The sequence below is a fragment of the Natrix helvetica genome (assembly GCF_964273705.1).
Source record: "Natrix helvetica genome assembly, chromosome: 1".
Lineage (NCBI taxonomy): Eukaryota > Metazoa > Chordata > Lepidosauria > Squamata > Natricidae > Natrix > Natrix helvetica.
Window position 1 is genome coordinate 358,049,274 of NC_138548.1, and position 21,539 is coordinate 358,070,812.

Sequence of the window (21,539 nt, forward strand, 5' to 3'; positions counted from 1 at the left end):
TCCCATAATTCTGAGCCTGAGGGAAGAGGGAGGGTTTCCCACGCATAGCCTGCCTGGATCACCTTCAGCACAGGACGAGAGAAGGGAGGAGGAGATCTCCTGAGGTGCATTCGGAACGACTAATGATTTTGCTTATTTCTGACTCAAGAAAACGAGCTTCAACAAAGGTTTCCTCAATGCCCACAAACCACACATAGTTCCCAGACATTAAGAAGAGGAAGTTGTAAAACTGCATAGAATCGGCCACCTATTTGGAAAGGCAAGACTTGTGGAGAGCCGCTTTCCTTCCACTCCCATGCCCATCATCCTTGGCCCCCGTGGAACCTGCTCTGGTCTTCTGCGCCTTTGCGGGATCCCCTGGCAATAGCGCCCAGAGTCCACCAGGGGTCTCCCTCGTCAGCGCTTGGAAGGGAGGGGCAGCCCCATCCGGAGGGAACTGAGCATGCGCCTGGCTCTTTCGGGAACTCAAAAGTTCCCGGGAAAGGCTGGGAGCGTGTCTGCTTTTTCTGCGGCGTCCGATTCTTCTTCCCTCCGCTGAGAAGCTTCGGCTGAGCCAGGAGGCCGAGAGGCTGGAAGGGAGTCTCTCTCGGGTGGAGATCCAGGCGAGACTCGGGGTGAGTGGGGCTCTTTCCTCTGACGCTGGAGGGGAGCCTGGAGCACGCAAAGCTTCCTCAAGCTCCAAGGGGCGAAAAGGGGAGGGAGGGAGGGAGGGAGGGAGAGTTCGAGGTCCCATGTTCCCCTGCCACCCCGTGGAAGAAAGGGACACGCAGGGCAGCACCTGCCGCGTTTTCTCCAGGAAGGAAATCGGGGTCGCCAGAAAGAGGGGACCCATCGACCCTCCGTTTCCTCCGGCAACCCTCTGCATGCGGGGAGAGGGAGAGGCTGCCTTCCCCAAACACGCAGAATGTCTTGATTCCTGGAGAATTTCCTGCAGGTTTCTCGGCCCTTTTCCAGAAGGGTTTTTCCCTCGCCTCCCCTTTCCTGGGCCCAGAGAAGCCACCGGCCAAAGTCCCCCCGGTTGCCTTTGTATGCAAGGCTGCAGTTCCGTGTGTGAAGAGTTGAGGGCAAGGCGTGTAAGGACTGGAACCCGCTTTCCTCCTTTCCTGCCTTTCCCCACGTTCTCTTTGGCGTCTCTGCCGGCAGGCAAACAAAGAACCTGTTACAAGAAGGGCCATTCATTGGATGGTGGCTTCTTAATTCTGGCTTCTGGCATGATTTTGTGTGTGTGTGTGTGGCTGGAGACATAAGCTGGATTGTGCAAAGAGTTGTAGGCAGCAACAGAAATGATTTGATATAAATAATTAGGAAATAGAAACCCAAACATATTTTGAATGTATTTATCCAATATTTTGATCCCTTGATACAAGTTGAGGCAGAAGATGCTAGCAAACTTTCTCCAAACATAAATAAGTATATCTAATAATATCCCTCCCCCCCAAAATAACCCATTGCAGAACTTGGTAGGTTCATAAGAATTTGGGTTGTTTGTTTGTTTGTTATTTATTTGTGGAAGAGGATGCTCAATATTCAGATTTCCTCCCCTGTTGATCATCCTTGTGTTTTCCATTTCAGTTCTGTAAGCAGAAGATCTTTCCTGATTCCTCTGGAGACCAAAGTATCTTGTGAAGGAATTGGGCTGAATGGCGTTAGGAGCTTTGGCCAGACCTCTCGTGATTAGGAAGACCTGGGGAGATGCATGGGTCCATTTTGGTGGTGGATTAGAGACCAGAGAGAAGATGGAGGGACAAAGCCCAGGAGATGCAGGAGCTGGAAAAGGTCCTCCAGCTGCTCAGCCTTGGAGCTGTGGGAAGAATGGGGCAAGTCCTGGGCAGAAGAGCCAAGAAGAAGAAGCCAGCAGTTCAGAGGTCCAATTCTGTGACTTCAGAAAAGTGAAGTTCCAGGAGGGGAAAAGTCCCCGAGATGTTTGCAGTCACCTTCACCGCCTTTGCCGTCAGTGGCTGCAGCCAGAAAAACACACGAAGGCTCAGATGCTGGACCTGGTGCTCCTGGAGCAGTTCCTGGCTGTCCTTCCCCCAGAGATGGAGCAATGGGTGCGGGAGTGTGGAGCGGAGACCAGTTCCCAGGCGGTGGCCCTGGCTGAAGGCTTCTTGCTGACCCAGGAGTCTGAGAAGATGCAAGGAGAGTTGCAGGTATGAGAACGTATATAGAGAATCTTTCTGAATTTGTCAATGTTTCTCTGGCAGAAGTTTCTGGGATTCTGCTAAGATCTCTTCTTCTATTCTTCAGAGGTTGAATTTGGGTCAATTTTTCTATTCTGCTTTCCAGCTTAACTGATGGATATTGGTGTCTGCTAGGCTGAGTGTTAAGTATTGATAATTCATTACTATCTCTCTACTCTTCCTATCTTTCTCGTGCCACATCTTGTCCACAAGTCCTTGCAAGCTATCACCGAGTTTCCCCAGGGGTGGAAAGATTCATTGAAATCCTCTCAGGAGCTGCTATTCAGGGAGAGCTTCCAGGAAGGTCAAAATCAGGACATCACATCAGGTAACAGAAGGTCTTTCCATGGGATATGAAGTTTGGACATCCATCCATCTGATTGTTTTGTTCATCTTGAGCGGAATCTCTCTCTCTCTCTTTTAACAGTCTGCTTCTATCATTTTCTGTCTCACAGATAATAGAAATCTGTCCTTAGTATTTTTAGAACCACCTTCTCTTTGTGATAGAGCTGAAAGAGTAGCTGAACTTCTGCCTCAGGTAAGATTCAGTTTATTCTGTATAATATTCAATTTATAATATTGCTGTTTTGAGAGCAAGACAAATTTTAGATCAGATTGTTGAAAATTCACACCTGGCTTAACCTACCTGTCCGTTCGGATAAGGTTTTTCGACCATCCTGCTTCAGGCTCAGATTTCATTGACCAGATGTTGTCTTGTCCTGAGATCTTCCTCCTGTCTCCCAGAGTCATTACAACATTACAAGCTCGTCAAACTCTTCCATGAAGGTGTTGAGTAGGGGACAGAGTTGATCCCTCAGTGAATAAAGCAGTCTTTTGGCAAAAATATCACATTGATTTCCCCTGTGTTTCCTACTACCCACTCTAGGAAGAATTGGAGGCAGTGATAAGTATCAATCAACCAAGTTTAATTGGTTTCACTGAAAGGCATCACAATCCTCCCAGTGCGATGAAATGTGCTTCAGTTGTGCCATCAGCCAAAAGCCGTGTGATTCCATTCTGAATTCTGCAGAAGATGCCCATTTTGTTCATAGGGTTTCTCTGCTTCAATTGGTGGAAGAAAACTGTCAAATTATGCTTGGGATTATCTGTTAATAGGGAAAATTGTTTCCTTGTTCAGGATGTCGTGTCTTTTGAGGAAGTGGCTGTGTATTTCTCCAAGGAGGAGTGGTCTCAGCTGGATCCTGCCCAAAAAGCTCTCCATGGGGAAGTGATGCTGGAGAATTCAAGGAATCTGTCTTATCTGGGTAAGATCCCATCTGTCGTCAGTAACATAGAGAAGGGATGGGTGGGTGGAGGGCTTAGAAATTTCTGATAAAAAATATCACTTTTTAATTATATCCTGCCTTTATTGCAAGTAAGTTAAGGCAGTGGACACATCCAGGACTCCTCCCTCTTCCTATTGTCCTCCAACAACAACAACGCTGTGATATGGTTTGGGCTGAGAGAGACTGGCCCAAAGTCACCCAGCCAGAATTCAGGCTTAAGGCAGAACTAGTGCAGGCAGTTCTCGAGTTATGACCACAATTGAGCCCCAAAATTGATGTTGCTAAGCAAGAAATTGGTTAAGGGTGTTTTCCACCATTTTATGTCCTTTCTTGCCACCGTTGTTAAGTGAATCACTGTAGTTAAGTTAGTAACACGGTTGTTAAGTGGATCTGGCTCCTCCATTGACTTTGTTTGTCAGAAGGTCGCGAAAGGGGATCACACGACCCCAGGACCCTGAGACCGTCATAAATCTGAACCAGTTGTCAAGCATCTGAATTTAAATCACATGACAACGCAGTTGCTGCAATGGTCATAAGTGTAAAAAAATGTCCTAAGTCAGTTTTTTTAGCCCCATTATAACTTTGAATGGTCAATAAATGAACTGCTGTAAGTTGAGGACTACCTGTACTCACAGTCTCCCAGTTTCTAGCCTGGTGCTTTAAACTGACTGAAATGTGCCCAGTTTTGTTCTGAGTTTGGCATTATTCTAAGTTGAGGGTGGGAAGCTATTGCCATCCAGAAGTTTTATTGACTTTCAAAGATTCTGCTCTGCAGACAGATGGAGGCTTTTCTTTGAAGTTGGGCAGCTGGTGGGTATGCTGCTGCCCCAGCATTGTACAGTATCCAAAGCCCTTTGGGAGTTTGTGGCCCCATGGAATTGTCCCAGGTCACCAAAGGGCTCACATACAGTGACGCTCAAAGATTAGATCAGGCATTTGTCTTAGTTTTGTTGGGATGTCCTCCAACGTGTGTGAGAATTGGTGAGAGCCCACTTGGAAATCTATCTTTGTAACATCATAGATTGGAATCTTCATGTTTTCCTGCAAAACCGCCAAACTATATTTTGCTAAATTTCAAAAGAAAAGGTTTGATCATTCCCCTAGACTTGCAACAGTTTTCATTTTTCTTTTTCAAGGCTTTAATGGACAGGGGGAAGAGAATAAGAATGACAAAGAAGAATGCCAAGCAACCCAGCCGAAAAAGGAAAAAGGGAAGTTTGCAGATCAGATGCAACTAAAGAGTGATGAAACAAAGAGATCACATAGTGGAATTAAAAAAGGCTTTCCTCAGGTCAGTTTGCTTCCTAACCTTACAATCAACAATACAGGAAAAGAACCATATAAAGGCATGGAGTTTGGAAGGAACTTTAATAAATCTGATCATCTCATTTCCCATAAAAAGACACATTCAGAAGAGAAACAATATACCTGCAGGGAGTGTGGAAAGACCTTCCGTGATAATCACTCTCTTAGAACTCATGAAAGGAAATACACACGAGAACGGCCTTATAGATGCATGGAGTGTGGAAAGACATTTAGTTATGACAGTAATCTTACTACCCACAAGAGGATCCACACAGGAGAGAAGCCTTATCAATGTATGGAGTGTGGAAGGAACTTTACTCGTAGCAGTAATCTTAATTCCCACAAGATCATCCACATAGCAGAGAAGCCGTATAAATGTGTGGAATGTGGAGAGAGCTTTAAGTGGAATTCTAATCTTACCTCCCATAAAAAAATTCATATAGGAGGGAAGCCATATCAATGCATGGAGTGTGGAAAGACCTTTACTTATAGCAGTACTCTTAATTCCCACAAGAGGATCCACACAGGAGAGAAACCATTTCAATGCATGGAATGTGGAAAGAGCTTTACTTGTAGCAGTACTCTTAATATCCATAAGAGGATCCACACAGGAGAGAAGCCATGTCAATGCATGGACTGTGGCAAGACCTTTATTTGTACTGGTGCTCTTAATATCCACAAGAGGATCCATACAGGAGAGAAACCATATAAATGCATGGAGTGTGGAAAGACCTTTACTCGTAACAGTTATCTTAATAGCCACAAGAGGTGCCACACAGGAGAGAAGCCTTATCAATGCATGGAGTGCAGAAAGAGCTTTAGTTGTAGTAGTGGTCTGTCTTACCACAAGAGAGTCCACACAGGAGAGAAGCCATATCAATGTATGGAGTGTGGAAAGACCTTTACTTGTAGCAGTACTCTTAATTCCCACAAGAGGATCCACACAGGAGAGAAACCATTTCAATGCATGGAGTGTGGAAAGAGCTTTGCTCGTAGTAACGGTCTTAATTCCCACAAGAGGATCCACACAGCAGAGAAGCCATATCAACGTATGTAGTCTGGAAGGATCTTTCATTGTAGCAGTAATCTTAATTCCCATAAGAGCATCCACACAGGAGATAAGCCATATCAATGCATGGAGGGTGGAAAGAGCTTAAATTGTAGTAGTAGTCTTATTTGACCACAAGACGAATTGTGATCTTTTCCCATAAAGGGATCCATATGGGGTGAAGAGCTGTGTAAGGAGTTACACTCTTACTTGCCATAGAAAGATCCAAATACAGGAGAAGCCATATCAACACAGGAAATGTGTATTTGAAATGAAATTGTACGTGCATGTGAAATACAGTGTATTCTACTGTATTTCAACACAGTAGAAATACAGGTAGTCCTCAGCTTATGACTGCAATTGAGAGGATAAGCAGGCCCAAACTGAGGGTGAGTAAAAGAAGATGGCCCATATCCCAGTCCACTATAGATAGTTCTCGATTTATGATCATGATTGAGCTCAATTATGATTGTAAGTGAAACATTTATTAAATGTGTTTTGCCCATTTTATGACTTTTCTTGCCACATTTGTTGAACAAATCATTGCAGTTGTTGACTTAGTAACACAGTTGTTGATTGATTCTGTCTTCCCTATTGGCTTTGGTTATTGTAAGGTTACAAAATGACCTGAGACACTGCAACCTTCATAAATATGTGTCAGTTGCCTAGCACCTGAATTTTGGTCATGTGACCATGGGGATACTTCAATGGACCTAAGTGAAAAATGATCAGTTTTTTTCCAGTTACCGTATTTATTCGAGTATAACGTGCAAAATTTTCTACCAAAAAAAGAAATCAAAGTTTGGGTGCGCGTTATAAACGAGGGCTGGGGTGGGGTGGCAGTGGCGGCCGGTCCATTGAGGGCGCAGGCGAATTGTAAATTCGTACTGCGCCTTTTCCGGGCTGCAGCCGCTCACTGTACGCGAGGGTGAAGAAAAAAAAAACGTCCCCTCGTCGCGTACAGTGGGCGGCCCAAACTCTATCCGCTGTATGGTCGCCGCTTCATTTCCTTGCCTCGCTCACACGTTACGGCAAGCATTGCTTTTGTACAATTCAGTGTTTTGCGTACAGTAATTCAGTGTTCTTCATATTTTAATTGATATACTGGTACCCGTTAGATGGCAACTCAGGTTATCAAGAGAAAACGTTCTGCATATGACGCTTCATTCAAGCTCAAAGTTGTTGATCATGCTGAAATTCACGGAAATCGAGCAGCTAGCCGAGAATTCACTGTACCAGAGACGAATGTTAGAGAATGGAGAAAACAGAAAGTCGTCCTGAAAGATATGAATAAAACAAAAAAAGCACAACGAGGGAGACAAGCCATGGACCCAGACATGGAGAAGGAACTTTATGAATGGATCATTGACCAAAGAAGTAGTGGGTACATCGTCACATCACTCCACATTAGACTTCAAGCCCAAAAGTTTTGCAAAGATTCAAACTTCAAAGCCTCTAATGGATGGACACAAAAGTTTATGAAAAGGCATGGACTTGCAATACGCCAGAGAACAAAGATAGCACAGAAGCTGCCTAATGATTTAGAAGAGAAGATCGCTTCATTCCATACCTTTATAATCAACCAATGCAAGCAGATTAATTTTGAACTTTCACAGATAGGCAATATGGATGAGACCCCCGTGTGTTTTGACCTACCAGGCAACAGGACAATTGACAGCAAAGGGAAGCACACAGTCCAGATTAGAACCACAGGCCATGAGAAAACTCATTTTACCGTTGTGTTATCCTGTATGGCAGACGGTTTTAAACTTAAACCAATGGTGATTTTTAAAAGAAAGACTATTCCAAAAGGAGTTAAATTTCCACCAGGTGTCGTGATCCATTGTCATCCTAAAGGATGGATGGATGAAAAGGGCATCATTTTATGGTTAAATAAAGTTTGGAATACTAGACCAGGCGCACTACTGAAGAAATCCATGCTTGTATGGGACCAGTTCCGCTCACACCTGACAGACACTGTGAAGGACAAACTGAAAAGTCTAAAAACATTTCAAGCTGTGATTCCAGGTGGACTAACCTCTATTCTTCAGCCACTAGATGTCGTTTTAAACAAACCCTTCAAAGACAGAGTCAGGGAAAAGTGGATTACCTGGATGAAATCCGACGACAAAGAATTGACTGCAAAAGGAAACCTCAAGAAACCTGGCCTATCTCTCGTGACATCCTGGGTTAAAACATCATGGGAAGACATACCAAAAGAAATGATCATCAAGAGTTTTTTGAAGACAGGCATCAGCAATAAAATGGACGGCACAGAAGACGACTTGCTGTGGAATTCAGACTCAGAAGAAAGCGAAGAAACTGGAGAAACAGATGTTCCAACTGGGACACTGATGAAAAATTAACTCGAGAAGAATGGGAACAACTCTTTAGTGTATCTGATGATGAATCTGACTTTGAAGCATTTTAAATAAATATTGTTACCGGTAATTTTATTTCGGTATTGTGTTTATACCAGTTTACGTTGTCAATAAATGATTTTTATCATGGCCGCACGTGTTCAACAACGTTTTTTTGTCAATGACAATGCTTGGTGTGAAACAAAATTTTATACCGATTTTTAATCGAAAATTAGGGGGTGTGCGTTATACACGTGTGCGCGTTATACTCGAATAAATACGGTATGTTGTAACCTTGAACAGTCGCTAAATAAACTGTTGTAAGTCAAGGACTACCGGTAGTCTAAAATCTCATGCAAGGACTATTTGAGCAATAATGAAATAAATGCTAGACCTTATTAGATATGCATGCATACATTGCTTTCTAGTGCAAACCGGAAAAAGGGGGATCCCAAATCCTGTTGTTTTGGTTAAGTAGGAGGTTAAAAACAAAAAAGTAAGTTTCAGTGGAGATTAAGGGCATTAATTGCTCTTTCAGTAAATTGTCCAGCCTATTATTTAACATATGCAGATTTCCCAATCATTTGAAGCAACTCCATCTGATCAATATACGACTGCTTTGTCTCAACAAGAGAAAACGTGGTCAGCATTCCTTCAGTAGAGCAGATGTACAGGCAGGAATCTCTTATTAGATTTTCTTGTTTTATTTACTCTTTTTACAATTTGACCTTCCACCCTTGCTTCTAAATGGAATGCAAACAACAGCAATAGCTGTTGAAGAAATCTGTAAAGAGAATGAGATTTCACTGATGCTGAATTGGAAAAAAAATAAAACAGAGGCTGTATGTATTAAACGTGTGGTGTTCTCCTCCCTTCCCTTTCCTTGTTCTTACTCCAAATAAAACAGTAAACGGATAATTTTGGTATCAAAAATAGTCAAGTGTTCTGACCCCCCCTCCACCTGTGAATAAGCCAGAACACAGGCTTGGCTGTTTGCCATTATTTAATTACTGAGATAAAGAATCCTTTGGCTGAGGGCCCAGGCAACTCACGTACAATAGAGTCTTGGCAGCAACCCAGATAGTTCAAATGAAGCAATGCAGATATTTCGAACGAACAGACACGACTAGAATACACAGACAGATGTTCTTCACTACTAATTAGAACTGTTGTTTCCTGCAAATGTCCCCTCCCAACGCCTCACCTATAATCTCTCTCGGGAGGGGCCAATCCACAACCATCTGTGCTTAATCAATGTCTGTGAGTCTGCCTACAGAGTTGCTGCTTCCGTTTCTCAGCCCTTCTCAATCTAGCATCAGGGACAAACTGCCTTTGATCCTTCCCACTGCTCCATGCCTCAGGCGCCTCCTGGTGGCCAACCAGCCTCTCTGGTCCCTGCTCTGAGTCTGAACCCTGCCCAGGGTCCTCCACATCGTCTAGAGCAGACTCATATGGTTCCTCGCTATCCAAGTCCATCAGCAGCTCAACCGGATCCTGCTGGGCCACAACAGTCAAGTATCAACTGAGGAAAGGGATTTTGGAAAACTGCAGGGCCTGAAATAAAGTTAGTACAATCACTGCAGGAATGGTTGGGAAGTATCTGCCACGTTAGAAAGTGCTGCAATTCACAAAGGAATCACAGTTACTACTTCATGGTGATGAAATAACTGAATTTAGATCTACTGTGTGAGATGGTGACTAGAGATAACCCAATAGGATTGAGAAAGTATTTTCCCCAATATTGAGAAATATTGAAAATATTGTTTATGTCCCTGGTTCCTCACCATAAATTTGTATGCATACATATTCTATGGAAGGAGCTTCAGATGAAGAGTTCTATAAACCTACATGCAAAAAAATTTCTCTAGTGAAGATGCCAAATTCTGTTTCCCTATGGAATGACAAGGTCCCAGACAAAAACTAAAACGGGGTGGGTTTTTTTTGGTACATCTTAATTTAAATTAAAGAAGTACAGTTGATATGATTTATTTCCAGTTATATAGTTAAAGAATTTGCCTCCAACTGTGAGATGGGAAGTATGCAGTATAAATTTAATAAGTAATAAATAACAGCCTGATACATTGGGACACATTGTTTTTAAGTTTCTTTTTGGCCTATTATGCAGCTGTAGGCTGCTGCTCCTTTTAGCACATAGTTCTTTAGGCAGCATGTATTTCCCTTTCCCCTCGGGAGTTTCCCCACAAATCAAGTTTGGAAATAGCTTTATATTTAAACTTATTCCTTCTTGTGCCCAGCAGTCAGTAACTATCAAGGGAAAAATGATTTATCTAGCCAAACATTCAAGAAGAATGTCAGGAAGTGGGTATGTCTAGTTTAAGAAAAAGAAGGACTAGGGGAGACATGATAGCAGTGTTCCAATATCTCAGGGGTTGCCACAAAGAAGAGGGAGTCCAACTATTCTCCAAGGCAACTGAGGGTAGAACAAGAAGCAATGGGTGGAAACTAATCAAGGAGAGAAGCAACTTAGAACTGAGGGGAAACTTCCTGACAGTTAGAACAATTAATCAGGGGAACAGCTTGCCTCCAGAAGTTGTGAATGCCCCAACACTGGAAGTCTTTAAGAAGATGTTGGAAAGCCATTTGTCTGAAACGGTATAGGGTTTCCTGCCTAGGCAAGGGGTTGGACTAGAAGACTTCCAAGGTCCCTTCCAACTCTGTTATTGTATTGTATTGTATTATAAGAACCTAAATAAGTCATAAACAGATGTTATAGGATCACGTGACATGTATGAGACATATGGAACAGCGTTCCATGGATAATAAAAATAGCCATGAAAGGACAATGCCTATCCAAATTGTCAAAGGCCTTCTCTTATGTCCGGAAATATCATTATGTCCGGAAATATCATTCCTGCTTGTTTTCATTATATTGTTTCAAATATCAAACATAATTATCACATTATATTGTTTCAAATATCAAACATAATTATCACATTTCATTATATTGTTTCAAATATCAAACATAATTATCACATTAGTCAACTATCGTTTAGGCAAAAACACAATTTTATTAGAGGTTATCTTATACCTCTGATGCCTCAATATTTCTATTCTGATAAGATAGGCACATTAGTACATCAAGAGGTATTCTGGGCCTATCTTTTCTGGCTGTTTTGTCAGGGAATTGTGCAGCCGGCATCCAAATGAAGTCAGAGCCTCTGAAATGAACGTGTAGTTTTATATAAATTTAACTTCTACTCTAGATTTACATCAAATAAAATAGGCACATCACTACATCCTGAGGTAAATCTCAGAGCAGCATACAGAGACCATAGACAAATAAAAGGCGGGAAAAAAGGGAAACTCCCCCTTTTACACCTAGCAACCAATCATAACCATGGTATCTTGTTGCGCCGACTGGAGGGGTTGGGGGTCGGGGGCACCGTTTTACGGTGGTTCGGCTCCTACCTTTCCGGCCGGACGCAACGTGTGTTGCAGGGGAGCAGAGGTCGACTCTGTGCCCCCTTACCTGTGGGGTGCCACAGGGGTTGGTCCTCTCGCCGCTCCTGTTCAACACATATATGAAGCCGCTGGGTGAGATCATCCGTGGTTTCGGGGTGGGATACCATCTGTACGCTGATGATACTCAGCTGTACATTTCCACCCCGAACCACCCCAACGAGGCCGTCGAAATGATGTCCCGGTGTATGGAAGCCGTACGGGTCTGGATGGATGACAACCGACTCAAGCTCAACCCCTCCAAGACTGAGTGGCTGTGGGTTCCGGCCCCCCGGTTCAACCAGTTAATTCCATCTCTGGCCATCGGGGGCGTTCAACTTGCCCCGGTGGAGCGGGCGCGCAATTTGGGCGTCCTCCTTGATGCTCGGCTGTCCATGGATGACCATGTGACAGCCGTGGCAAGGGGGGCGTTCCACCAGGTTCGCCTGGTGCGCCAATTGCGCCCCCTATTGGACCGGGATGCCTTGCGCACAGTCACTCATGCGCTGGTGACGTCTCGCCTGGACTACTGTAACGCTCTCTACATGGGGCTTCCCTTGAAATGCACTCGTAGACTACAGTTGGTCCAGAACGCGGCCGCGCGGGTAATTATGGGGAGTACAAGGTACTCCCATGTGACACCTTTCCTGCGCGAGCTGCACTGGCTCCCTGTGGTCTACCAGGTGCGTTTCAAGGTCTTGATAACAATCTTTAAAGTGCTCCATGGCTCAGGACCTAGCTACTTGCGGGATCGTATCCTGCCCCATACATCCCTGCGACCAATTCGCTCGCACAGAGAGGGATTCCTCCAGGTGCCGTCCACCAGACAATGTCGGGGGTCGGCGTCTAGGAGTAGAGCCTTCTCCGTTGCGGGCCCAGCCCTGTGGAATGACCTTCCCCCGGATATTAGGATTACCTCTGACCTCCACGCCTTCCGGATAAAGCTCAAGACGCACCTATTTCAAGTAGCTGGCCTGGCTCAACCATAGTTCGTTCACACTGTTCCTGACGGGTTTTTTAATTTTTGTTACTTTTAGACTTTTATTAGGGGATTTTAAACTATGTTTTAACTGTCTTTTCTTATCTTCATACCTCCTCCATGTACGCGTGTTCGTTTATTCTGTGTGTGTATTGTCCATATTGTTTTTTATGTGTTTTATTGTACGCCGCCCCGAGTCCTTCGGGAGAGGGTGCGGCTAAGAAATAATTTTTTTATTATTATTATTATTATTATTATTATTATTATTATTATTATTATTATTATTATTATTATTATTATTATTATTATAATGTAGATTGCCTCATGCAGGAGCCAACACCTGGAAATTTTGAGTAGTTCGGAGAACCGGCAAATAGGCTGCCCCCGCCCTTGCTGCCTCCCAGCTGATCTTCTTTTGCTGTTTGTTTGTTTTGTTCGTTTTATTGGATTTATATGCCGCCCTTCTCCCAAAGAACTCAGGCCAGCGTACAGCATTAAAAAACACATATTACAAGAGTTAAAAAGGAAATTAGAAACAATCCAAAAAAACAAACCCAATTAATACAACACTAACATTTTAAAAATTAGATAAAATTAACAGGCCAGGCCGGCTTGCTGGAAAAGCCAACTTTTTAGGGCGCGTCGGAAGGACCGGAGGTCAGGGATTATGCGAAGCTCTGGGGGCAGCTCATTCCAGAGGGAAGGCGCTCCCACAGAGAAGGCTCTCCCCCTGGGGGTCGCTAGCCGACATTGTCTGGCCGACAGCACCCTGAGGAGGCCAACTCTGTGAGATCGCACTGCTGCCCTGAACAGGAGAACGGAGCTGGAAAGCAGGTTAGTGAAATGGGGAGAGAATGGGGATTTTGCAGTATCCTTCCCCTGCCACGCCCACAAAGACATGCCATGCCCACAGAATCAGTAGCAAAAAAAATTTGAATCCCCCCAACAATCACGCTCCATAGTTCTGGGTGACCTTCCACAGTAGTCCCTGGAGACAAGATACCATATTGAAGGACAGCAGAAGGGTGACTTCCTCCAGCATCGCTTTCTAGATATGTCCTGACAGGAAGGTACCCAACCACTACTTAATGGTGCCCCCAGGGGTGTAAATGTGATTTTTCAATAACAGGCCGATCTCCAGCTGCCTTTCCTTACAGGGAGCCTAGGAAGAAATTCGGAAGCCCCAGAGGACAAATTGCCTCTCACTGTAAACATCATCATCCTGGTCTTTGAGGCCTCTTCTCCCACTTCTCCAGTGACTGCCTTTGATGTAAACATCAGACTGAAGCAACATGGAAGGGATTTTATATCAGAAAAAGGGTAAATACTTCAGGTTATGCTCCGTGTTCCACAAATTTTGGGGCATGAACTGGGCTGAGCTCTTGCATGTAACTTTCTGTGCTTTCCAAAATGAAGCTGGTTTTGTCTTTGTTTGAATCAGGAAAAAGCCACTGGCATTTCCCACTTGCGAGAGTGCTTTGAATTCTTCTAACTCTTCTTCAGAAACAGGAAGGGAATTGATTCAGTCCCGTGAATTATGGACCTCCTGTTTTTGTTTCTGATGCTGCTAGGGTCCCAGCCAGTTTTGGGGAAGCTTAGGAAGAAGTGCCTGCTGAATTTCGAGCATTGGGATGGAAAAAAGCCTTGGAGCTATTACAGGCCAGGAGACCATCTCATTAGTATAGTCACCTCTATAACAAAAATGTTGCATATAATGCCGAGTTTCAACCATGCTCCTTTTAGTCAGCCTCACTTGTAAGTCATTTAGTGCGATGGGAATGCATTCTCTCCATCTGCAATTCTAACTCTCTCATTCTCCTCTTCTTGATCCATTTATTTCTACATTGTAGAATCTGCCTAATTTCCTGAATTGTTTTGATTCTCATGGCTTACATTTCCTGTCTTCTTCTATGGAAGAAACTCAAATTCATAGATGCCCAGGAAAAAAATAAACTTGAAGGAAGTCCACACTTCTTTCTTACTGCCCTCTGATCCTGAATTTATGACTTGAATATTGACTTTTATTTAAAGTACTGATTGCAGCTTCTCCTGCCCAACTCATATTCATATTTTTATATGGATCGAGCTCTCATTGATAGTGATCCTTATAGGAATAGAGGATGATTTTTTTAAAAAAAATGGCTTTTCTGGGCCACTTATGAAACCTTCTCTTTCTTTTATGATGGTTCTACTTTAGTGATTGTGTTATTTTGCAACCTGGTTACTGGGCTGATGAAAATTAGAACTGCTACATATTATGGTGTATTTGTGCTTTTTAAGTTTGGTGGAGGACTATCTCCACCCCTTTAACTGAACACTTACACATATTAAACAGTTAAGGGTGACTATCATTTGTCTCTGGTTTTGGCACAATATTGTCTTAAGTAGGCTAGTAGAGAAAACATGGATTAAATAAAAACAGTATTTTTATTACTGCTGTTCATGATGCTGATATTAACATGAGCATTATTTTACACTAGTTTACCTTTGGGTAAATTGGAAATACAACGCTTTATTTACACTTTTCAACTGGTAAACAATAATCACCAGCTCCTGCAGAATCTCACACTTGGCTACAACATCCACGACAACTGTTTTAACACAGTTGGCACTTCAGATGCCTTGCTGGACATGCTCTCGCCTGGAGAAGCCAACGTTCCCAACTACAGCTGTGGAAGGAAGGACAACCTTTTGGCTCTTCTTGATGGAGCTCTTGAAGACCTTTCCACTCAGATGTCAACATTAGTAGGCCCCTACAAAGTCCCACAGGTTTGTGTGTGTGTGTTTCCATATCTGATAAAACGAGTGGAGTGAATGAGTGAGTGAGTGAGTGAGTAATAAAACCATATCTTTTCTATGAAATTTAAAAGCTGCTTTTCATTCTGGACGTTGTATGTCTCATGACAGGGGATTGGGAACCACAGTGGGGAGGGAGCACACTTGTGAAGGAGAGAAGTGAGGAGTGGCTCTGTTTTCAATCAAAGGTTCTTCTGTGCAATAGGAAGTTGAAGCAGTGATGAAAAGCTTACATTCTATACACCATCTTAGCCAAAATAATAATTGTTTCAATGTAGACCAAATCCCAGATCCATGTAGAGCCCCAATGGATTACTTTACCTTTTTTGATAAACTTATATGGCTTACAGATCCTTAGTAGCCACCAGCTTGAATTAACCATTTTATTTTAAAAAGTACAAGCATATTAGCCAACGTGTCAAATATTTTTTTTTATCCTAATGTAGGCATGATGACATTTGACATAAAAGACTTGAAGTGCGAGTCCTTCGGGAGAGGGTGCGGCTAAGAAATAAATATTTATTATTTATAGACCCCCAAAAGAGGATATTCTACTTTCTGAATTATTCAAACAATATCCTAACTTGTGGGTCTCTTTATTGGCAAGCTGATTTACATATATAAATAAGGCCTCCTATATCTGGTTGGGTGCAAATTGGCAATAATATTTTCTATATATAAAAAAGGACGTGTAGTGTGCAGTGGCAGCTAAAAAAGCCAATGCAATCCTAAATTGCATTAACAATCAAGATCAAGTGAGGTACTAATACCACTCTATAAAGCCATAGTAAGACCACACCTGGAGTACTGCATCCAGTTTTGGTCACCACACTTTAAAAAAAGATGTTGAGACTTTAGAAAAAAGTGCAGAGGAGAGCAACCAAGATGATTAGGGGACTGGAGACTAAAACATATTTAATTTAATTAAATTAAATTTATAGACCGCCCCCTCTCCCCGAAGGGACTCCCCGATATGAACAATGGTTGCAGGAACTGGGCATGGTTAGTCTAGTGAAGAGAAGGACCAAGGGGGACATGATAGCAGTGTTCCAAAATTTCAGGGGCTGCCACAGAGAGGAGGGGGTCAAACTATTTTCCAAGGCACCTGACGGCCAGACAAGGAATAATGGATGAAAACTGGCCAAGGAGAGATTCAATCTAAAAATAAAGAGGAATTTTCTGGCAGTGAGAACAATCAACAATCGGAAAAGCTTTTGCCTTCAGAAGTTGTGGGAGCTTCATCACTTGAGACTTTCAAGAAGAGATTAGATTGCCATTTGTCAGAAATGGTGTAGGATCTCCTGCTTGGGTGGATGGGGAGGTTGGACTAGATGACCTACAAGGTCCCTTCCAACTTTGTTAATCTGATCTGAATAAAATTTTGGCCCCTGGTCTAGTAGATATTGTAAAAAATAAACAATAAGCTCTTCTTGAAGTAGAGTTCAGAATGGGTAGATGAAGAAATAATTTCTTGCTAAACAAGAAACAGGTTTTAGACAGATGTTTGATTGACCAACCATACTCAGGATGTAGTCGTCAATGGAACTACATGGAGGGAAGCATACAACAGTGGGGTACACCAAAGTTCCATCTTAGTGGTAATTCTCTTCAACATCTTCATGACCAGATGAAGGGAAAGAAAGGATCTCATCAAATTTGGAGAACACCTAGCTGGTGAGAATTGCCTGTAATTTGTAAGAATTGCCTGTAATTTGAAACGGTATAGGGTTTCCTGCCTAGGCAGGGGGTTGGACTAGAAGACCTCCAAGGTCCCTTCCAACTCTACTATTGTATTGTATTGTATTGTATTGTAAGTTGGACTAAAGATTCAGAAGGATCTTGATAGTTTTTAGCACTGGAGCCTATTCAACAAGTTGGAATTCTGTGGTTAGAAAAGTAACTTCCTAGACCTACACAAGAAAATCGAAATGCACAGTTATAGAACCAATAGTGCCCGGCCAACAGTAGTAACTGTGAGAGGGATCTTGATGTCCTAGTGAATCACCATTATAATATGTGCCAGCAGTGAGCTGCAGATGTCCAAAATGCCAATGGAGTTGTAGGCTGCATCAACAGAAAGATAGTACAAGGTCAAGTGATGTGATGGCACTGCTGTATCCTGCACTAGTGAGGACAGATGTGAAATATTACATGGTGGTCACCAAAATACAAAATACAAAAAAGATGCTGAGATTTTAGAAAGAGTACAGAGTAGAGCCACAAATATGATAAGGATCTGGCTGCTAAACCATACAATGAACAGTTAAGGGAACTGAGTATGTCTAGTGTAAGGAAGAGAAGGACTAGGGGTGACAAGATAGCTATCTTCAAATATTTGAGACGTGGTCACAGACAAGAGGGGTAGACTTACTCTCCAAACCTGAGGGCAAGGAAAAATAATGGGTGGAAACTCATGGAACCACACTGAGAATAAGAAGTGGAATAACTTGCCCTGTGAAGCTGTAGGTGCTCCATCATAGGATATTTTCAAGAAGAGATTGAACAACCATTTGTCCTGAATGCTATAAATTCTCTTCAAGAAGAGAGTTGGGCTGGAAGGCCTTCAAGCTCCCTTCCAATCCTAGGATTCTAGGAGACTATTGATTTTATTTAAGTAACTTCATGAGTGTTGAATGAAACATTTGCAAGAAAACGATCAAGCTCAGAGAGCTGAAGTTCATCTCACTTCAACTCTGAGCTACAAACATTCTCCTTTAAAAGCACACCCTCTTTGAATTCTATGGTTTTATGTATGAGGACATTGTAAAAAATCATGTAGTCCTTAGCCGTTCTTAAAAGAAGGTAAAGACCACATTTTTATCCAAAATGCTTTAACTTTTTTACAAGTCCACCAAATATGGTAGTACGTGGCATTAACACAAACATCTCCAACATTTAGATTGTAAATTTGGATACATACAGGCTAGCCTTTTTCGATCTAAATATGGTGGGTTATTCAAAATATGTTGAAAAAGAGGATAAAGTTTGCACCCCAGTTGTTTTTGTTAGGTATAGTTGCAGACTGTACTGTCATAGAGACTAACCTGATCTTGAACCTAACGACGGCAGCAAGATTGTTGGTGGCGCAATACTGGAAGAAGGAAGAGTTGCCCACTATCCAAGAATGGACGTTAAAAGTTGCAAACTTAGCAGAGATGGCCAAAATTTAAGCGTATTTGAAAGATCATTCGGATGAGAAGTACAAGCTGGACTGGAGAAGATGGATTGACTATATTCAAAACAAATACCGGACTAAAAAATTTCAGTTAGCTTATGAATGAAGGCATAAAGAACACTACAATTTATTCAAAGTTAGTTTAATAAAGGGGGAGTTAAAGCATAAGAATAGTAACATGTTAAAATTAGTTAGCTTATGTTAGCATATGGTTGTTAAATGTTTATACCCTGTATTTTGCTCTGGGAGGTCGGGGGGAGGGAGGGTGGGAAGAGGGAAGGGTAAGGGGGGTGATAATTGTAAAATTTATTTAAAAAAATTTAATAAAAAAAGAAGTAGGTAAATACAACCTGAGATGAACATGGCATATTATACCACACCATCACTTATTTTACAAAAAGGAAGCAAACATGGAGAAGTCATGTGTGAAAAACTAAGTACGCCTTATGATTTAATAGCTTGTAAGACCCACCTTTAGCTGCAATAACTTGAAGTAAACATTTTCTGTAAGACTATCAGTATTCTCACATCTTTAAGTGGGGAAATTTTGGCCCAGTCTTCTTTGCAACATTGCTTCAGTTCATTCAGGGTTTTGGGAATTTGTTTAGGCACAACTCTCTTGAGGTCACACCACAGCATTTCAATCGGGTTGAGGTCTGGACTTTGACTGGGCCATTGCAATACCTTGATTCTTCTTTTTCAGCCATTCTGTTATAGATTTGCTGGTGTGCTTAGAATCATTGTCCTGTTTCATGACCCAGTCGGTCAAGCTTTAGCTGTTGGACAGATGGCCTCACTTATATTTGCTTAATGTGGTTAATATTTTAAACAATGACTACCATATTTTTCAGAGTATAAGACGCACCAGAGTATAAAACGCACCAAGATTTTGAAGGGGCAAATTAAAAAAAAAAAGCTTTTGTACTCGGCAGATCTCCCCAAAATGGCCCACTTTTTGTGAAAATGGGCCTATTTTTTTTGTCAAAAAATGGCATGCATAGCCTTTAGGAGGCTTGTAGAGTGCTCCTGGGGGCTGGAGGGCAAAAATGAGCAAAAGAACTGAGGAGAAAATTCCTGACAGTTAGAACAATTAATCAGTGGAACAGAAGTTGCCTCCAGAAGTTGTGAATGCCTCAACACTGGAAGTCTTTAAGAAGATGTTGGATAGCCATTTGTCTGAAACGGTATAGGGTTTCCTGCCTAGGCAGGGGGTTGGACTAGAAGACCTCCAAGGTCCCTTCCAACTCTACTATTGCATTGTATTGTATAAAAATGGCCCATTTTCACTCATTTTTGCCCTCCCCAGCCCCCAGGAACACTCTGGAAGCCTCCTAAAGGCTATGCACGGCCATTTTTGCAAAGGTGGTGGGGTTTCAGGAGGCCAAAAAATGCTGTATTCAGTGTATAAGACGCACCCAGATTTTCACCCTCTTTTTTGAGGGAAAAAGGTGAGTTATACTCCGAAAAATACAGTAATCAAAAAACTATTCTAATAAAGATATCAGAACAAAGTTGGATTTATTAAGAGCTAAGATTTTGCCCTCGATCTGACTTCAGATATAACACAGAATTTTTCACTGCTTTTACAGATCAGTTATGAAATTGCTTCAGAGGCACAGTCTGATAAAAGCGAATTCCCTTTTTTTCACCTGATGCTCCCCAAAGAGGGGATCCAGTTCCCAGTAATTATCCAACTGCTCCTCTATTTCAGATGGACCTTGATTGGTCTTTTTTCTCCAGACTCAGAAGATGGAGAGAATTTCATGAGGACTTTTATGTCTGTGCTTGTCAGGAATGGAATTTGTGTTGTTATATCACAACAATTGTCAATGATTGAACATAGAGCACCCCTCAGGGATGCCCTATCTAAGTGGAGACAAGTCAATGTCTTTGTTCACTTCATGGGAAATGTTCATCTTTGGGACAGAATTCGTCCTTTCCATTTAACACTTGAAAGTTTGCCGGGACCCATTGAAGGGAAAGTTTGGATCACCACAACTTTGGGAGTGTATTCAATTAAAGAGAACAGACTTCTCAAATACATCCATAGTATTTGGAGCTTTGCTTTTCTGCCCAAAGGAAAGCCAAATTATGGTGCCTTCAAACCCTATTTCTTTCTAGATCCCCAGTATGAAGATCAGTCTTTTCACTGTTCTTTTTCAAAGCATGTCTTTTCTGTCAAAGGCCGGAGAAGATGTACCCAGAAAGCACCATTGAATACCCAACAGAGAAGAAACAGTTTGAAGATCCCAAATATTGACGACATTTACATTATGGTTATGACTCTGGCACATGTCTTGAAGGCTGCATATGACTCCAGATCCAGATGGACTAGGAAGGTGACAAGGCTTCAGCCATGGCAGGTATGGAGTCCAGACAAGGACCCATCAAAGTAAATTCTTTTTAGAAGGAAAGCAAAGGAGGAAGAGGAGGAGAACCATATCAACCTCATTGTGCTACAAAAAACCAACAGATTTAATTGCTCAGGGGATACTTTACTAACAAATCAGCACCAGATATAGTTTCCTATTAAACACTGTTAATTTTTAAAGGATTTTTGCAACTTTAGAAATATTCTTGTATGTATGGTTCATTTATACAGTAATCCTCTCCTGTGACTGAATTAATTTTTCTCTATGTGACCTTATGGAATAGCAGTGAACAGATCTAAATCTTCTGTGCAACATCTCTCAGTTATTGGAAGAGTGCTGTATCCTCCCTTCTACTAAGACATTGTGTTAGCTTTCTGATTTTTAGCTCCCAGATCAAGATCCATCTCATCCTGGGCACCCTTTTTTTAAAACTATTACCATCTGGCAGACGGTACAGGACAATAAAAACAAGGACAAATAGGCTGAAAAACAGCTTCTATCCCAGAGCAGTAACTATATTGAATTCTAACTATAGTGTAATATTAATGCAGTATCAGGGGTTTGCTAAAAATGTCACAT

General features: G+C 42.2%; 1 protein-coding gene across 1 annotated transcript in view; it reads left to right on the plus strand.

Moving 5' to 3' along the window:
* The first annotated feature begins 501 nt into the window (after positions 1 to 501).
* The window catches only part of LOC309397387 (uncharacterized protein), a 275,961-nt gene continuing 254,923 nt past the window's right edge, over positions 502 to 21,539 (plus strand). Inside the window, exons 1-2 of the mRNA XM_081963379.1 lie at positions 502 to 614; positions 1,582 to 2,150. Of these exons, the coding sequence (XP_081819505.1) occupies positions 1,641 to 2,150 (510 nt within the window). The 5' untranslated portion in view covers positions 502 to 614; positions 1,582 to 1,640. The remainder of the gene's footprint in view (positions 615 to 1,581; positions 2,151 to 21,539) is intronic.